General features: G+C 36.3%; 2 protein-coding genes, 1 non-coding gene and 1 pseudogene across 3 annotated transcripts; 2 read left to right on the plus strand and 2 right to left on the minus strand.

Annotated features, from left to right (window-relative positions):
* Nucleotides 1-1,307: 1,307 nt before the first annotated feature.
* On the plus strand, nucleotides 1,308-4,976 carry LOC108813548 (phosphate transporter PHO1 homolog 5). The gene is made up of 8 exons (XM_018586130.2): nucleotides 1,308-2,034; nucleotides 2,529-2,941; nucleotides 3,008-3,209; nucleotides 3,305-3,425; nucleotides 3,503-3,761; nucleotides 3,820-4,119; nucleotides 4,193-4,480; nucleotides 4,570-4,976. Exons 1-8 carry the CDS (start codon nucleotides 1,407-1,409, stop codon nucleotides 4,804-4,806), a joined length of 2,448 nt encoding a protein of 815 aa, XP_018441632.1. The 5' UTR covers nucleotides 1,308-1,406; the 3' UTR covers nucleotides 4,807-4,976.
* Nucleotides 4,977-5,848: 872 nt separating this feature from the next.
* On the minus strand, nucleotides 5,849-8,047 carry LOC130495621 (protein SHORT ROOT IN SALT MEDIUM 1-like; annotated as a pseudogene).
* A 980-nt stretch (nucleotides 8,048-9,027) lies between these two features.
* LOC130497139 (U6 spliceosomal RNA) lies at nucleotides 9,028-9,130 on the plus strand. The gene has a single exon (XR_008936152.1). It is a non-coding gene; the product is annotated as a U6 spliceosomal RNA (small nuclear RNA).
* A 1,600-nt stretch (nucleotides 9,131-10,730) lies between these two features.
* LOC108813886 (signal peptide peptidase) lies at nucleotides 10,731-13,308 on the minus strand. The gene is made up of 11 exons (XM_018586572.2): nucleotides 13,130-13,308; nucleotides 12,774-12,889; nucleotides 12,536-12,687; nucleotides 12,351-12,436; nucleotides 12,090-12,217; nucleotides 11,899-11,949; nucleotides 11,684-11,770; nucleotides 11,516-11,585; nucleotides 11,291-11,427; nucleotides 11,116-11,193; nucleotides 10,731-11,036 (listed from the first exon to the last, which is right to left on the minus strand). Exons 1-11 carry the CDS (start codon nucleotides 13,167-13,169, stop codon nucleotides 10,950-10,952), a joined length of 1,032 nt encoding a protein of 343 aa, XP_018442074.1. The 5' UTR covers nucleotides 13,170-13,308; the 3' UTR covers nucleotides 10,731-10,949.
* Nucleotides 13,309-17,978: the final 4,670 nt, after the last annotated feature.

Genomic DNA, 17,978 nt, shown 5'->3' on the forward strand with positions numbered 1-17,978 from the left:
ATAGTGTGAAGGCAGGGAAATTGTATCGGCAAGTAGGTTCTGATTGTAAAAGCCATTAACATAAATTTGATGAAGCATAATTATTCAGACAGGCCGTTACACCAGAGATCCTGAGCGGCAGGAAATTTTGGGTTTCGTTAGTAGGAGGAAGATGATAGGACGTGGCTGCACAGGTTAATGGTTTCGAGAAACGTTTCAGTCAGTTAAAGGGCTTTTGCAAGTTGTAAATAACTCATCCGAACTAAATCCCATAACATAAAATATACGCGTAACTTTTAAAAGCCCAAATGATCTCCAGATTATGAATCGCTGCGTTTTATTAGGTTGACACGTGGCAGGACGATAGAAGAGGAATTATTGACGTGGACGCCTAGTTGGACACTCCAGGAGAGATTGAAACTCTCTTTTATATATAAAGATTGTAAGATCATCGATGACCAACTTAATATATACTATTGTAAGATCTAGACGTATCATATAGCTTGTTAATGTCATAAGATTCATTAACTCAAATTAAGACGATTTTCTATAAAAAGAAACACGTATTACAACGAATTACGAAAAGCAACTAAAAGCCTTCATGCAAACTAAAAACACGTCACTATGAAAACGACTACTCGCTCAAAATTTTTATAATTTTAAATTTGAATACTCAGATTGGTATCAATATATATATATTTTTAAAATATCAGTATATGATGCTCGAGGGGAAGTCCACACGCGCTTTAGGGGGTGTATTGAATCTGAAATTTGAAGTGATTTGATTTTTAATGAGTTTTGAAATGATTGTAGGAGAATTAGGGAATTTGATGTGATTTTTGTTAAAACACTCTAAAATCTCATCTAAAATAGTGGGATTTGGATTTTTATTTTTATAACTAAGGAACTCCCCTCAAACATTCTAGAAACACTTAAAGTACTCTAAAATCTTCAACTTAAATTTTGTTCAATAACAGTGGATTTCAGAGAGTTTTATAAAATGTTAAGTTCAATAACACTGGATTTTAAAGTGTTTTTTTAAATCCACGTTTGAATAACAGTGGATTTGTCATTTTAATACAAATCACTTAAAACTCTTAGTTGAATACACCCCTTAGTTACTATTTCTGAAAACATTGGTAAATGAAAAGGGGTTTCATTTTTTTTTCTACAAGACTGAAAAGGAAACAATTTAAATTATTCAAAAAATACACATGATTTTTATTTATTCTAAATTTCTGCTACTTGTCACTGTTTAATACATCCCTATAAGTTATCTTGTCACTGTTTAATACATCCCTATAAATAATACACATATACATTATCTTGTCTTCTCCACTATTCTTCAGACAAACAAACAAACAAACAGCAGAGAAAAACCAGAAGCTTATCTTTCAAACAAGAACAGAAGAGGAAGAGGAAGAAGAATGAAGTTCGGGAAAGAGTTCTCGTCGCAGATGGTGCCTGAATGGCATGAAACCTACATGGATTACAATTACCTCAAAACCCTTTTAAAAGACATCATCAACTTCAAACACAAAAAGAACCCTCACCACGGTCACGGCCACCATCCCCACCGGAAGTTCACACTCTACCGAACATTCAGCGGTTTACTCTCAAAGTCTAGACTAAAGAGACACCACCACGGACACGTACATGGACACGGTGGTGGTCATTTTTCAGATTCAGACGACGACATCGAGGAAGGACTGAAGTCAGCTCCGATTCTGGTTCACTCGGCGAGTCACGGATACGAGACGACGTTTCTCATGACGGCCGAGGAAGGAGGAGAGTACGAGATGGTGTTTTTCCGGCGGCTAGACGACGAGTTCAACAAAGTGGAGAGATTCTATAAAGAGAAAGTTGAAGAAGTGATGAAAGAAGCTGTGATGCTCAACAAGCAGATGGATGCTTTAATAGCTTTTCGGGTTAAAGTGGAGCATCCTGATGGTTGGCCTTGGGAAGAACGGACGGTGGAGATGACTCAGTTAGCTTCTGATGTCGAGAATTTCGCGGCGGCCGTCGCAGCTTCTACTCCCGCCGGAGCTAGATCCAGTAAGTGATATTCTCTATTTCACGAATATAAAATTTTGTTTTCATACTTTTAACAGTAAATTTACGGTCCAAAAGCAATCCTTTTTAATATCATAATTTTTAAAAGTTCGGTTTATTTAAATAGTAGTTATCTTAGTTAATATGAGGAAAAATCATAAAAAGTCTCAAAGTTACATTGAAAAAAATAAAACTGTAATATTTGTGAAATAAATAAAAAATCTCAAAATATCTATTTTTGTGGACGGGAGGGAGTCTAACTCAGTGAGTGATACTGATGACTATGTGCATTCTCCGGTTTACTCAATGGTTAAAGTATGGTTTGACTAATAATTGATTCCGGTTTTATCGGACCGGAACTCTGAATAGCCAAATTGAAATTAATCTGTTTGGTTATATTATATTTGCTGCAATGAATCATCCGGTTTAATGATTAATTCTGGTTCTACCAAATCATTAATGAAATTTGATGATTTAAAATTCCGGTTTGCTTGCAGTGAAACTTGGAGGTCAAGCTCACATGGAGGCAATACAGGAAGGAGGTTCTAGCAAAGCTGGTAAGTCTGACGAAGAAGACGATGAAGATGATGTGGAGAAAGAAGAAGAAGATAAAGTCGTTTCTGACTCGGTGGCCGGTGACATAAGTAGGTTAAAAGCTGCGAGGCCATCTCCAATAGAGGTTCTTGATCGCGTCAAGATGAACCATACGAAGGAAACGCCACGGTCCACCATTAAAAGCGTTCTACAGGTCTCGAATACAGAGCTTAAATTCAGCAGAGATAATCTGAGGAGAGTGGAAGAGAAGCTCAGACGCGCTTTCGTCGAGTTCTACCAGAAGCTTAGGCTGCTCAAGAGCTACAGCTTCTTGAATGTGTTGGCGTTTTCGAAGATATTGAAGAAGTACGATAAGGTAAGAGATTGAGATTTTTAGTTTAGGGTTTACTGAAACGTGTTGACTAAGTTACTCTTTTAACAGATAACTTCGAGGCATGCTACACAGTCTTACATGAAGATGGTTGATAACTCTCACTTTGGAAGCTCTGATGATGTAAATAGACTCATAGAGCGTGTTGAAGCTACCTTCATAAAGCATTTCACCAATGCCAACAGAACAAAGGGAATGAACATCTTGAGACCTAAACCTAAAAGAGAGAGACATCGTATTACATTCTCCACAGGTGCAATGATTTTTCATTATACTTTCCTCTTTCAGTCTTTCAGGTTTCTTTGCGTGTGGAGGAAGTTTCTAATTTTGGAAAGTATACCTTTTCAGGCTTCTTGGGTGGATGTGTGTTTTCTCTAGTAGTGGCTCTATTCGCCATCATACGCACCCGGAACATTCTGCAAGAAGAAGGCCAAAAACAGTACATGGACATCATGTTCCCTCTTTACAGGTAAAACCTAATTTGCTTCTATTTTTATACTGACCATTTGCTTGTCTTTTACACTTTCTTTCTTCTTCTTGTTGCAGCTTGTTTGGGTTCATTGTGCTACACATACTAATGTATGCTGGTAACATTTACTATTGGAGGCGGTATCGAGTGAACTACTCTTTCATATTTGGGTTCAAGCAAGGATCTGAGCTTGGCTATAGACAAGTTCTACTTGTTGGTTTCAGCATTGGAGTTTTGGCTCTTCTTTGTGTTATTGCCAATCTTGACATGGAGGTTGACCCTGAAACTCAAGAATACACACTATTCACCGAGCTTCTTCCCCTTCTCCTGCTCATTGTAAGTCCCTAAAATCCAATAAACTCAGTTACATGAAGGGTAATGTTTTGTGGTGTAGGTTATGTTTATAGTTCTAGTCTTACCATTCAACTTCTTCTACCGCTCGAGTCGCCTGTTCTTCCTCACATGCCTCTTTCACTGCCTTGCTGCTCCACTTTACAAGGTAACATTACCTGACTTCTTGTTGGGAGATCAGTTAACTAGCCAGGTGCAAGCTCTTAGAAGCGTCCAGTTTTACATATGTCACTACGGCTGGGGAGATTTCAGACATAGAACAAACACATGCACAGACTCAGATGCCTTCAATGCTTTCTTATTCATTGTTGCTGCCTTCCCTTATGTATGTCGTCTCCTTCAGGTACAAAACACTCTTCAGAACCCTGTCTTTTCTTCTCATTCACATGTGCTTATAAACCGCGATACTTGTGCAGTGCTTGAGACGGCTATTTGAAGAGAACAACGCAGAACAAGGATACAATGGTCTCAAGTACTTCTTGACTATAATGGCGGTCTGCTTGAGGACAGCTTACAGTGTTGTCGACGAGGAACATAAGTTTGTCTGGAGAATGTTAGCTGGGGTTGTCTCAGCTATTGCTGCCATTTTCTGTACTTACTGGGACTTGGTGTTAGATTGGGGTCTTCTGAACAGGACTTCTAAGAACCGTTGGCTCAGAGACAAACTCCTTATCCCGCAGAAGAAAGTATACTTCATCGCAATGGTGAGCAACTAAATAAGCATTCATCATTTTGAATCTATCATAATAGCAAAACTGATTCCTAACTCTTGAGAAAAAAAAAACTTGTGCAGATATTGAACATCTTGCTTAGATTTGCGTGGCTGCAGACGGTGCTGGATTTCAACTTCTCATTTATGCACAGGAACACTATGGTTGCAGTTGTAGCCAGTTTAGAGATTATCCGACGTGGGATATGGAACTTTTTCAGGTTAGAGAACGAGCATTTGAACAATGTGGGGAAGTATAGAGCATTCAAGACGGTTCCATTACCGTTTAACTATGACGAGGATGACGACAAAGACAACTAGTTAGTTCCATCTCCTTGTCTTAGATTATGTAAAGGCAGATTTCAGTTTTGAGTTCTCTACTAATAATAACACATGTTTTTTTGAGGGGAAGAAGGTAGATAATCTGCTAAGCAATATATTCTGTATTTCCCGTTTTGAGTTCTCTAATATAACAAGTTTCTCTTTTAAAATGAGAGGAGAAAAAAGATGGATTGCTGATGTGTACCTTTTGAGTATGACAGACTTAACCTTGTGACAAGTGATTGGTCTACATTAGATAAATAACAAGAATCTTTATTACCAAAGTCTACATGTAGCTCAAGGTCTTGGAGGGTTTATAAGCCTTAGTTACTTTATAAACATGATAACCAACCGTACAGCTCCTGATCCTCGGGCTATGTCGATGGAGTCTTGTTTCCATGCTCTTCCTTTCTTTGACTTTGAAGATTAGCTCCTCATGTGAGACATTGTGAGGATATATGATAAAGAAACAAGGATCTTTATTACCAAAGTTTCAGTTTATTCGTATTGTTTGCAAGTGAAAACGTGAAACAGTACGATCAAAAAAGGATACAGAAACACTCTGTGCTGCTCCAAAGTTTCAGTTTCAGTTTCAGTTTACCTGTACTGCTCCCTAACAAAGCACTCTGCACAAGTTCCTGCACGATCAAAAAGATACAGAAAAATGTTTGTTCAACTGTTTAGTTACGTATCTTGTTAATTATGATTGACAAACTAAGGTATGGAGGAATCTATTGTACCTTGACTTCTCGGTGAGATATATAAATTTTTCCCAAGCTGTGAATAGTTATTCTCATATCTTCAACCTGAGAAGCAAACAAAATAACAGTATTGAAAGAGACAATGAGATGACAATAAAGAAGACGAGTTGAAGCTTCTTCTTACCCTAACGTAGCCTATTTGGTTACGGTAAAAAAAATCTGAAAGCCTGAGAGTCAAGTAACCAATGAACAAAGGATTAGCACAGAAATATACTGTTAATAAAGCCAAAGTGGGTGGGTTTCTCCAGTTTTGTTAGGGAGTTTCTTCTCTTTTTTGGTTCCTCAGACGTTCATTCCTTCTTGTCTGTCTGACTCAGACTTGGGTTTGATCTTAGCATATTTGGAATCAGTTTTCTCCACGATAGATACTGTAGCATCTCAAACAGCGATTCCGCAAACAATGAAACCTGCAAGAACATTAGATTCATGCTAACTGAGTAGTTCAGTTGTTTATAACAATAGCGCGGTTCGCTGAGTTTGCTAAGAAGGAAAATGGAAACATGCTAAGCAAAGCACAAAACTAACCTCAAATGATGATGACTCATCAATTTCCTTGTCAGTGTAATAATCCAAGAGCGAGTCCAGGGAGACCGAAAGTGAACGCAACTGCTAAAAAGAATCAGGGTATATCTTCCCTGCCTCCACTACCTTTTTCTCAACACTGTCCATGTTGTTGTCTTCTTCAGCAACCTTCTTTTTAGCCACCTTTTAATGAACATTTTTTCTTTACACTTAGTCGTCTGCTCATTAGCCTTAGCACCAGGATCTGAGCTCTCACCTGTTTGAGCTCCAACCATAATTTCTGAGCCCTTCTCATCTTTTTCACCAGATCTTCATCGCTGGACGGGTCTCCTGAGGTCTTTTTCTCTGCATCCGCATCATTGCTACCCTTTCCCACAATAACATCTTTCTTAACCTCTTGAGAAAGTAGTCGATCTCTCTCTCAGTAAGAGCTTTCTTGTGTGCCAACCATTGGGTTCTCCATGCGTGTCAAATAAAGGAAGACATTCTGATAAATCAGGGACAAACAATACAGTGATCTCTTTGAAACTAGAAAACTCCATCTGTACCAACTCTGTAAATGCCAAAAAAAAAATAGAACTCAGAGCTCCTTAGTTAGGTCTCCAGATAGCTGACATATAATATCGCTTGATTAGCTCGTATGTATCTATACTGAGAAGCTACCACATTTACAGCAAAATCAAATCTCAGCAAAAGAGCAATTCTCTGAATATTAAGCAGTTGTTTCAAAAATTTGATACAGTCAGAGAATAAACATTTAAACAAAGCAGTCACTAATAAGCATAATATCATCTTAGGCGCACTGAACATAAAGGATGTTCTACCGTCACGCCACATCTCCACTTATCATCCAACATCTCAGTGCTCCCTTAAACTAAGAGAGGTAAAACTTACAGTTGCTAAGATCAAGATGTAGCTTATCCTTTGTGTTTCTACAACGCAAAAGTTCTCCCGTGGCTCAGAGCCTCAGACAATGAAATGAACAAAAGGCAACAATAAGCGTAAAAGGGAAGAAACACACCTCGTCATTGTCTTGATTAAGGAAGACTGATTAACTGATGGGTCCATGCGGTCTGTGGGATCCCAGGGACCAGCAGTCGCCATGAGCGAATGATCTTTTTTAAGAACAGCAAATTTTAATATGTTGCATATATGAGGTATAACGGTCTTCAAATAATTTATCTGAAGAAAGATCTTCCCTAGCAGTCCTGCTCAGTCCACTCATTAAAATCATCTGAACAACAGAGAAACTCATTTCACATGAGCCAATTTCTTTTTCACAATCAGGTTCAGTACCAATAATAATCATGCAATTACACAGTCAAAGTGGTAGAAGACCCTACAGGGCAAAAGCACGAGGTAATCTTTTCTTTTCTACTGAGAAAATATTAATTCCAAACAGCCCCACCTTGGCATTCCAAACAGTCATCTCCAGTGTAACCATGCTCGCTCAAAACTGCCATCCTCAACAAAAGACCATTTAGAATTATAAAAATTTAGCTTTGATATATAAGAAATCCATAACTTATGATCCATTTAAGATCCTCAGACTGACAAAAAGCAAATGAGAAAGCAGAAATAATTCACCTCATAGCAGTATGCATCGAAAGTGTAAGCTTTTGTTTCGACCAGTTCACTACAACCTGAATATACATATTTGAGGTTTACGATATCATCAAGTGCTCCACTAAAGATTAGAAAATAATTGAGAGATAGACGAACAAATACCTTGGAAAACTCAGAGGGCATAAAAAGCCTTTGGGTATGTTTTATCTAGTGCCAAGTAATCCCTCTCCTTGTCAACCAATCGCGGGGATAAAACCTACAAACAAGTCACACAATAACCAAATAAATAATTATGAACATTGTGGTGACAACCTCTAATGCTCAACCTGTCCTGAATGCACCAGAGAGTCGACGTGTCTCTTTTGAGCCTTCAAGAAATGGAGTAGTTCCATCGACTTCAACTAAACCTCTAGGACCTCCTCCAAGGATACATTCAGCTAGACCAGGCCGTTCTGTTGAATCATCTCTAACCTATGATGCAAGGACATCGTGACCGTTTCTCCCAACTGTTTCTTCCATCCCAACGCCATGAACCAACAAGAAAAGCGCGGGCGGCGGTGGTTCAGAAGCAAAACCGCAGTTTGTTGTCCCAACCCAATACAACTCCGCAAAGCCAGCTGAGCTGAACCCTAACCCTTATGTCCAAACACAGCAAAAGGTGGGTATTGATGCTAAGCTGTTGCAGCCACAATCCCAGTATGGTCCTGTTGGGTATGGCATGTCTTAAGGCAAATTTGTTGGTGTCAGGTCAGGTGATTGATTGCCAGAAACTCCTCCTCCCTGTTAGTTATTGTATAATGTAAAGTATTATTCGATCAAGCCTGACTTGAAGTCTTGAACACATTTGAGAGATTGTGTAATAATAAAGAAAAGTTCAGTTTTAACCCAAACCACACATGTCTCTTGGCTAATAATGCAGAGCAATGGCCAAACAATTTAGCATGATCTCAAATTGTTGTTGGTTCGTTGATTTTCTATAGTAACGGAAACGATATTGTCTTTCACGCATGGAAATTAGTAAACTATACCCAAAACGTTGATCTTATTATGTCCACCCTATAATTAGTGGTAAGTCTTCGAGCAGCATGATCTCACACATGAGAAAGTAACAGACTTAACCAACGTGGATAGATTCGCATATTCTTGGTGTCATATAAACCGTTTTCAGATTATATTTGAAATTGAGTATATACGGCATATAAGATCTTCTTGGACAGGGGTAATACAATATTAATGGGCTTAGTACAAATAGTAGAAATAGAGGCCTTATATAACAGGCCCATTTTAGCTGTTAACGATTTCTACAGTCCCATATCGCTCAGATGAAGAGAGGAGACGTTGTTTATATAGCGATGGAGTCAAGAAGATGATTGTCCCTTCGGGGACATCCGATAAAATTGGAACGATACAGAGAAGATTAGCATGGCCCCTGCGCAAGGATGACACGCACAAATCGAGAAATGGTCCAAATTTTTTTTTGTTCTTTTTTTTTTTGTAATTCGATTTCATGTTCTTCATCTGTTCTTCTGGGTTTCGCTTTTAGGGGTTTTATGTGTTTTGTTCTTCTGAATCCTCGTTTGTAGGGTTAATTTCTAGATTGGTTTCTTCTGGGTTGGAGACGGCGGTACAAACGCCCGTTTCCAAACTAGATTACCGGTACAATGTTCCGGTTAGGTTATCAGTTTACCGGTACATTGCCCTTTAATAGCTCAGAGGATTTGTTGTAACCATTATGTAAGAAGAATGTGAATGAAGAAGAGGTCTTTAGGTAGTTTTAATTTGGTTAACATGTTCTTCAGAGAAACAGACCTCTTTGAGTTTCAGGCACTTTTGCTTGCTAAGATCTTAGGTCTAGGGCAATCCTCTAAAATTAACCAGGACACCAAAGTCACTGAACTTCCATCATGTTGAGTCTGAGTTTGAAGAGCAGAATATAGCCAATATCTTGATCTGTCGGTTCAAATGAATCTGCTTATGATCCTCATGACATAACTCTATAGTTATCATCCGAGTAAAGAGGCTTACCAAATTATCACACTAATAAAACTGATACATATACATACCTAAATAGCTTAACCATTGAGTACGTACTTTGATACATTTTTCAATATACTAATAAGGATGTAATTTCATTAGAAGTGTCTTTGGTGTATCACAATGATTTTGTTTAGCTGAGTGAAGAGCAGAACATGACCAAACATCTTCCAAAAGAAAATATAACTATTATGACATAAACGAGAAAAGATCCCAACGAGTTAGAACTAGATTGAACAAGTCAAACAATAAGCTAGAGAGGCTGCACTAAGGATTCCTTTCTCCGTACTGTAATCCCTGCCTGAAGGTAAGCTAACGCCATAACCAGGATTTGAAGAACTCTCCGGGTAACTATAGTCGTCTAGGTTTCGCCGAGGAGCAGCTCCTAGTAACGATGGGGCGTGTTGGCTGGCATAAGAAGATGTGTTTTGTACTGATAACCAGTGAGTATCAGATCCGAGCCTTCTTCCATAATGCATAGCTTCTTGGTCGGAATGGCGTAAAGCAGAACTTCGTTCTGTAAGATAATCGGCTTGTCTGCTAGAAATAAAATTATCACTTTCTTCAAACGTTATTGCAAGTTTCTACAATCTACAGGAAGGTATAGTAACTCTATAACAAAGTGTTGGGAGAACATAGCTTCCGTACCGAATAAAAAACTAATAATACAGATCACACTGGAACTACAAATGCAACTATTTTCTAAACCTAAGCTCTATGCAATGAACAAAAACAAATTATACCTGAGACCTCCATTAACAGAAGTGACTCAAATTTTAATAACTGTTTTTCCCGGAGGAGGGAAGCTTGATCACTGCGATCATACAAATCAATCTGCCAAATAATAAGAGCTACTTCAATTGTCTCGCTAATGTCTTGGAAACCACTTTACAAAGAGTTACAGCATGCTTTTCGATAATAATCTTTCATCGACTTAACGTCATCATTATTTGTAACTAGAGATGCGGAATTTGCATAAATACTTCTTGTGGCATAAGTTAGCGTTGAAGACTTAACAGCTTAAACATAGGAGGAACAAAAAACAAGTCAAAGGAAACCTGTTGTTACTTGTATAACTTCTTACATAAGTCTTTGTGAAAAGATGTTTGAAAATCTAAAAAAGAGCAAAAAAGGTGAAGGGAATGATGATCATTGGAAACAAGAATTGTTTTCCTTCTCTTTGTTTCCATACATATAAAACACACACACATTCATGTGTATACATATTTCTCCTCTCGCCCTTCTTTCTCCACATTTGCTTCATTCTGCATGGCTTTTATTAACCTCTCCCTCACTACTCTTCGATTCCTCCTCACTACTCTTTGATGATTCATCAAACGCCATCAACTGCAAAGAAAAATAAACCCATAAGCATTTGACTAAAGCTGTGATTGTGTTGAAACGTAGAAAGGAAGATAAAACAAACCGGTTTGATGTCACCGTTCCAAATGCAGTGAGAAGCCAGGAACCCGATGACGGCTGGGACAATGTACAACAAAGCAGGCTGAAACAGAGACACACACACACAAAACCCATCAGATATACCCCTCAAAAATAATGAGATGTCATTGTCAACAGTAAAGACACAAACAAAAACTGACCTGTGCTGCTTGAAACCAGTTCATGACTACAATAGTGAGGACAACTCCAGCAACGTAACCCACAAATGCACTTGTGAAGTACTGTGGTTTACTGCGTCTTGACACATCAAACCTTAAAGCCAATGCAACAAAAATACCTGAAGAAAAACAAACACCAATGTCTCCCAATTAATATAATATCCAAAAGAATATTGAGTCCCAGCATTATGCATTAAAAGGACATACCAGGAATGACAATATCCCCAAGCCCTAGCATAGAGTAGGGTCTTAGAGCATCACCCGTAGGGAATAAAAGCTGAAAAAGAAATTACAAAAATGAGACTACTTTCAAAACTACTAAGAACCAAACATATTAATTTGGTTTATGTAAAATATTGAGTCAGTTTTACTAACCTTTATCGGAGCATCAAAGGATTTGGCAACACTAACCATAACTGGGGTAAAGAAAACCCAGAAAATATCATAGAAAAACAGTCCTACCTGCAAAGTCAAGTATAAAAAAATAATAATATCAATAATTTGTCTAATGTTCGTCTAAACATTCTAAACGATTTTACAAGAATATCATCACTAATAAGAAGCATCTCATATATATATATAGTTCTTACCAAAAGGATGGCACCAGTCTTGAATGATCCAAGAGAGAGCATCTCAATCCCCTGTATTGACCAGATCGTTTAGTTACCAAAAAAGACACACACAACAAGACTAATGCCAGTTCAAAGAAAGCTGTTGATAGTGGAGCCGCATAGTTAACTGTACTATTATATTGTATTCCTCAGAATGAAAAGGAAGTAACCTGAATGCAGAAGGAGAGGCCAAGGATATTGTTAGCCAGCCAATGTTTCTTCCAAGCGTACCACGCGCAAAAGAAGGTTCCAGGGATTCCCGCAACAACTTGGGACTTTGTGAACTCTACCTCCAAAGCTGTTTAAAACAAAAGAAGTGTCAGGAATATACAGGAACTGGATATTGTAAAAACACAGATAAATAAAGTAGACAAGTCCCAAAAGAGTCTGGATGATCATTAGCAAAGAAAGTGAAATTTTAGTTAACATACATTTGAAATAAGGAAAACGCCAGACGATAAGATTGTCATTCCATGGTTTTGGCAGAAACCTGCTGATGGCAGGTAACAAAGTCGCCCTGCCGAACACACAAACAAACTGTGTATTATGAAACTTGATAAAAGATAAAACTAAAAAAAAAAGAAAGCAGAAGCATCATTTAGATAATAAGACATACGAAAGAGCGACGATGCCAAGAACAAAGAAGTAAGCAGTGAGCACAGCATTGACCAAGTCCTTAGAGAGAAACTTGAACAACAAGAAAAGAGAGAGAAGCATAGCACTCCCAACCAATGGGAAACGCATGGCATGCTCTTTCGACATCGTCTCCTACATCATCAATTCCAAAACAAGACACAATTTAGATCAAATTGAGAAAATGGTTTCACTAAAAAAAAAAATTGCTGTCTTCTCACCGTTGGAGGAGAATCCTTCACGGAACGAAAGCAACCGACGTAAACTGTAAGACATGCTGTAAGAACAACATTCAAGTTCGGGTTCACATTCACAACAAGTGGTGCCACCGTCAAACCTGAAACCAAACACCCAAACAAAACAAAAAACAATCAATCAAACACATCAACTCTAAACCCTTAAAGGAACCAAAACTGATCCGAAACAGAGCTAATGTAAACCCTTAAATCAGAACCAATTAAACCGAAAGCTTCAAACTTTTCGTAACGTAACAATCCGACATCACCAAACGAGACAATGGTAAATCAATCGGAATTTAAAAAAAAAAAAAAAAACACCAACAAAGGGGTCGTCGAACCTGCGAGAGCGAGATTGGCGATTCTCTCACAATTCTTCATGATTGAATCTTTGTGTCTCTGTAAAAAAACTGATGAATGTATAGAGAGAGAGCGATCCAGTGGGGTCAAGTGATAAAAATTTCCACCAGATCTGTTAAAATACTAATTTTTATTTTTTTCTTAGAGAAAAGGGATAAAGAGGAGAAGAGAGAGTAAGGGGAAAGAAAGTTAATACACGAAGACTATAAAACTCACTGGCTGTTACGTAGTTATGTGACAGACGTGTATTATTGGTGATATCAACGTGTTTATGATTTTATTACATCACGCTCGGGTTGTTATTGGTCGGTTCGCGACATTCATCGTCACAATGTGTGTATATTTTTTCTTTTGTTTTTTCCGAGTATGGAAAGTTGGTAAATGGTGGTAACTGATATTTTTCTAGCTTCAACGAAGACTGGAGGAAGACTATAATGTAAACGTTAAACCAAATTAAACCGGGTATGAATCAGAAATCTTGTACTTGGTTTAATATCGTTCTGAAGCTTGCCCATTCAATACCTCTCTTGTAAATCAGAAGGATTCTTTCCACTTAACCAAAAACGTTTATTTTTTCTTCAGATTTCTTTTGAATTTTAAAACTTAACTAAGCGTATGTTGTCTAGAACATTATGATCCAATGGTAAAGACGGATTCATTCTTGCATCTAGGTTATGAGTTCAAACCCTGTTAAAAGAAATTAAGTCATAATATTTCTGGACACCATATAGATATAAATTTATGTTTTAAAATTTATTTCTATACCCAAAAAGAAGGTCTATATTCCCTTAGGAATTAGTCTGACCAAAGATATCTCAGGTTAATCAACAAAAAACTAAGCGTATGTTCTTCCGCTATGCCAAATCAGGACAAACTCTCGTGCTAAACCGTACAAAAGAAAGAAGTATCGTCATTCTTTCAAGAACTTCATGTGTTAATTAAAAAAAAAAGTTAGGCTGAAAAGGATCCCAAAACATGCCAAGAAAGTGTTACGAAAATAGTCCAGAGTCCAACTGTCTAAAACCCAGAACAATAAGCATGATTGGTTACTGGGCCTAGACCATATAGTCCAGCTGGTCATTGGGCCTAGGATCGAGCTTTCGAGCTAGTGATTTAAATTTAGAAAGTATATATGTAACTTTTTTTGTCACAAGTATATATATGTAACTAATATTAATAAAATTAATTAACTATCACACAAAAGAAAAATTGATTCCTCAAATAATACTATAGAAACAAGTTACTTAATATAATTTGAAAAAGTATCATCAAACTTGAAATTATTATGTTACGTAAAACAAATAAAAATGTATTGTCCTTAAAACTCTTATTCGAGATTTAAATGTTTTAATAATTTTCACCTTTGGTACTAAAGAAAACAAATTCATTCAAGATTACTAATAAATCAACTGACTTATATATTAAAGAAAAGTTTATTTGATTGGCCAATTTGTTAGAGGATAGTTAGGCATACAACAAATGTTTTGATAATCTCTAAGACTATGTTTTTTTTTTTATAACTCTGGTATTTGGGTAGTCAAATTCTCAACTATCCCCCGAAAGGAATCCAGCGTCCCAACGGAAGGGATGTTAAATCCGTTGTGGCCAAGGCTCGAACCCGGATGGCGAGCAGTACAGTTGTACCTCCTTTACCACCAAGCTACAAGCGCTTGGTTCTCCGAGACTATATTCATCCTAGTCAGTAACAATATAGCACTTTCTACTTTGATTCTTCATGAATATTTCAAGTTCAAATAAATAACTCAAAATGCAATTTGACAAGCGCATATACTAAGAGCATTTCTGACCATTAACACTATATTAGTGTCAAGACCACACTATTTTAGTGTAATTCTAATACTAAAACCAAATTATTTTTCAACATAACACTAAACTTTACACTAAATTATATTTTATAATATTATATGTATTAAGTTTCTTATTTATCATTTATTTAGTTGTATGTTTTATTAATAAAATAAATCAATACTCCCTCAGTTTTTATTTACATGACGTTTTAGAACAATTTGGTTGTTTTCATATATTTGACGCATTACAGAAATCAATGCAAATTATAGTGAAAAAAAACTCCATTTACCCTGTATTAAATATGAGTTACGACACAAGATAGTTAATCAACGAAAGCTAAAAATGATAATTTACTAGATACCTTAATTTGTGTGAAATCTCTACAGCGACATATAAAAGAAAACAGAGGGAGTAGTATTTTAGTTGAATATATAGTATTTTAGTATGGTAAATAGTGTCACGCCAAATTTAATGTGAAAATTTAGTGTTACATTAAAATTGTGTGATTTTGACTGTTGGATTGAAAAAGTTTTAGTGTAAAAATCACAGTAAAATAGTGTTTTTAGTGGGGTTAGAAATGACTTACCCTACTATATTCACTGTCGATAGTGGATACTCATATGGCCACGAAATCTAAATTGTAGAATTTTATTAGTTTACAGATGGTGTGAAAATTTAGTGTTACACTGAAATTGTGTGATTTTGCTGTAAGATTTGAGAAGTTTTGGTGTAAAAATCACGGTAAAATAGTATTTTCAGTGGGGTTAGAAATGACTTAGCCTGCTATATTCACTGTCGATAGTGGGTACTCACATGGCCACGAAACCTAAATTGTAAAATTTTAATAGTTTACAGAATTATATTAGTTTATAATTGAATTAATAGTCTTTCTCTTTTGCATTTTTATATATTATCTTAGTTTCACTTTTCGATTTCGAATTTATTAGAAGGAAAGTGAGTCTGAAATATTTATAACTAGGGTTCCTTTATACCATTTCTTTTTTTCTAAGCTTAAATTTGATCATGGAAACTATAATAAAAAAAATATAAAATAGAACAGGATTGGAGGGATCACCACCTCTTTTGACATGTATCTCTAAAATTGCGTGAGAATTTTGAAGATTAAAAGCTAATCGATGATTCTTTTCAACAGTTAAATAAGTAGACTTAACTTTATACTCAAAAGACGAAAACATCCAACCTATAACAGACTTATGTGTGCGTAAATTCCTAGATAATTAGGTTCTGAAAGCACAAAATAAAATATAATACAAAAATCGGACACATGAGACTTTTATGATTTCAAGCCTTTGGACGACATTGTACACTTTACCCATGTTTATAGTAGGCCTTGCGGCGCCAACGAGTGCCAACGAGTGTCGGTTCTCTTTCGCTCTCTTTGTGCCAACGAGTGTCGGCTACTCTTTACGTTAGTTAAATGTAATTATATATTTAGGCCATGACGAGACGAAATAATGTATTTGTCATTGATTATGTTACTTTGTTTCTTTGTACTGAATGGTCCTAATTATAACTTGACCCCTCCGGTTTTCTCGAGGAGTAAAACAAAAGTGATACTAGTCGTGCGCTTGCATAATCATTCTTAACCAAATAACAATTATTGAACCTGATTCAAGCTACAAAACTCGAGGGACTAGTTGCCTAAAACACTAATTGTCGTTAGCTTGAAGTTATTCTAAATTTGATCATCTGCTACCTAATTTGTACTGTTATCAACTAAACTCATCATTACCCAAATGTTAAACGTATACTTATGGGGAACTTTTTTTGGTTAAAACTTATGGGGAACTTATGTACTTACATGTAAATATAAATGTATTTTACTTTCCTTAAGAATTAAAGAGACATTTAAATTTTTTTTTCTATGTCCATATAAAAACAAGTTAATTTTTGGACTTCCAGTCTGCATGGAATTCTATACAAAAATCAAAATAACATGTATTCTAAAAAGCAAACAACCGTAAATCTTAATATGGAGGGAAGTATTATTATGAATTTAAATTTAAGGACCAATACAATTATTAAATCTAAAAGAAACAACAACATGACAAATCTTGTCACTAATTCACTAAATAATTGGACATACATCACCATTTTGAATACTTATATAATAATTACAGAACCTATAATAATACTATTTTCAGCGTTACTTCACTAGGCCATTTTGGTTGTTTTTATAGACAGGATTTTTTATAAAAAATAACTAAATTTAGGTTAAATACAGAGTAGTGGAAGTTTGGTAAATTTGCAAATTTTCCGCCAGATAGCCACATTAAAGAATCATCTGTGGTCTTGCAGCATGCGTCCAATCTTGGCCGTTGAAAGCTTAATGACAAATTAGCGGTGTAGATGAGATCTAAAAAGTGGTAGACAAATACCTCAAAAGAAGAGGAACAGCAAAAGGCAGCCTTTGGAAATCTTGAATGTAGTTGAGCGGTTAGTGGTCGTTAAGAGTGATAACATAATTTAAACGCTTTTAGTAATTAGTTACTTTACCATATTAAATTCTGAAAAAACAGAACATGAAACTTTTTTTCTTTTGAACATGAAACTTTGGTTGTGGTATAACAGCTTCACAGTCAAAGCATAGACCAACAGTTAAAAAAACACAAATGTCAGAGAAAACATGTGGTTGTATAGTAGTATGTATTTTAAAAGTACTTTTGTAAGAAAAAAAATTAAGAACCGAAGACTGCGAATTCTGCAAAAGGGCATTATAGCAAACGAAGTTTATCAGCTTTTTGGGGAAGCCAATTTTGAACATTTGTTTGATGAGGGAAGTATGAATGAGATTATATATTTTCGTTATAAAGATGTTTTGACCACGTTGGAAATGGTGATTATGGTTCTTAACTTCGTACTGAAAAATATTTCCATTGGAAATAGAATATTATAACAAAAGATCACGGTGTTAATGACTATGCTCCAGACAGCAAATCATAGTAGGTATCGTTAATCGCAACGCAGCATTGGAAAATATGAAAAGATACGATTGATAAT

This window comes from Raphanus sativus, chromosome 6 (assembly GCF_000801105.2).
Source record: "Raphanus sativus cultivar WK10039 chromosome 6, ASM80110v3, whole genome shotgun sequence".
In the NCBI taxonomy this organism is placed as follows: Eukaryota; Viridiplantae; Streptophyta; class Magnoliopsida; order Brassicales; family Brassicaceae; genus Raphanus; species Raphanus sativus.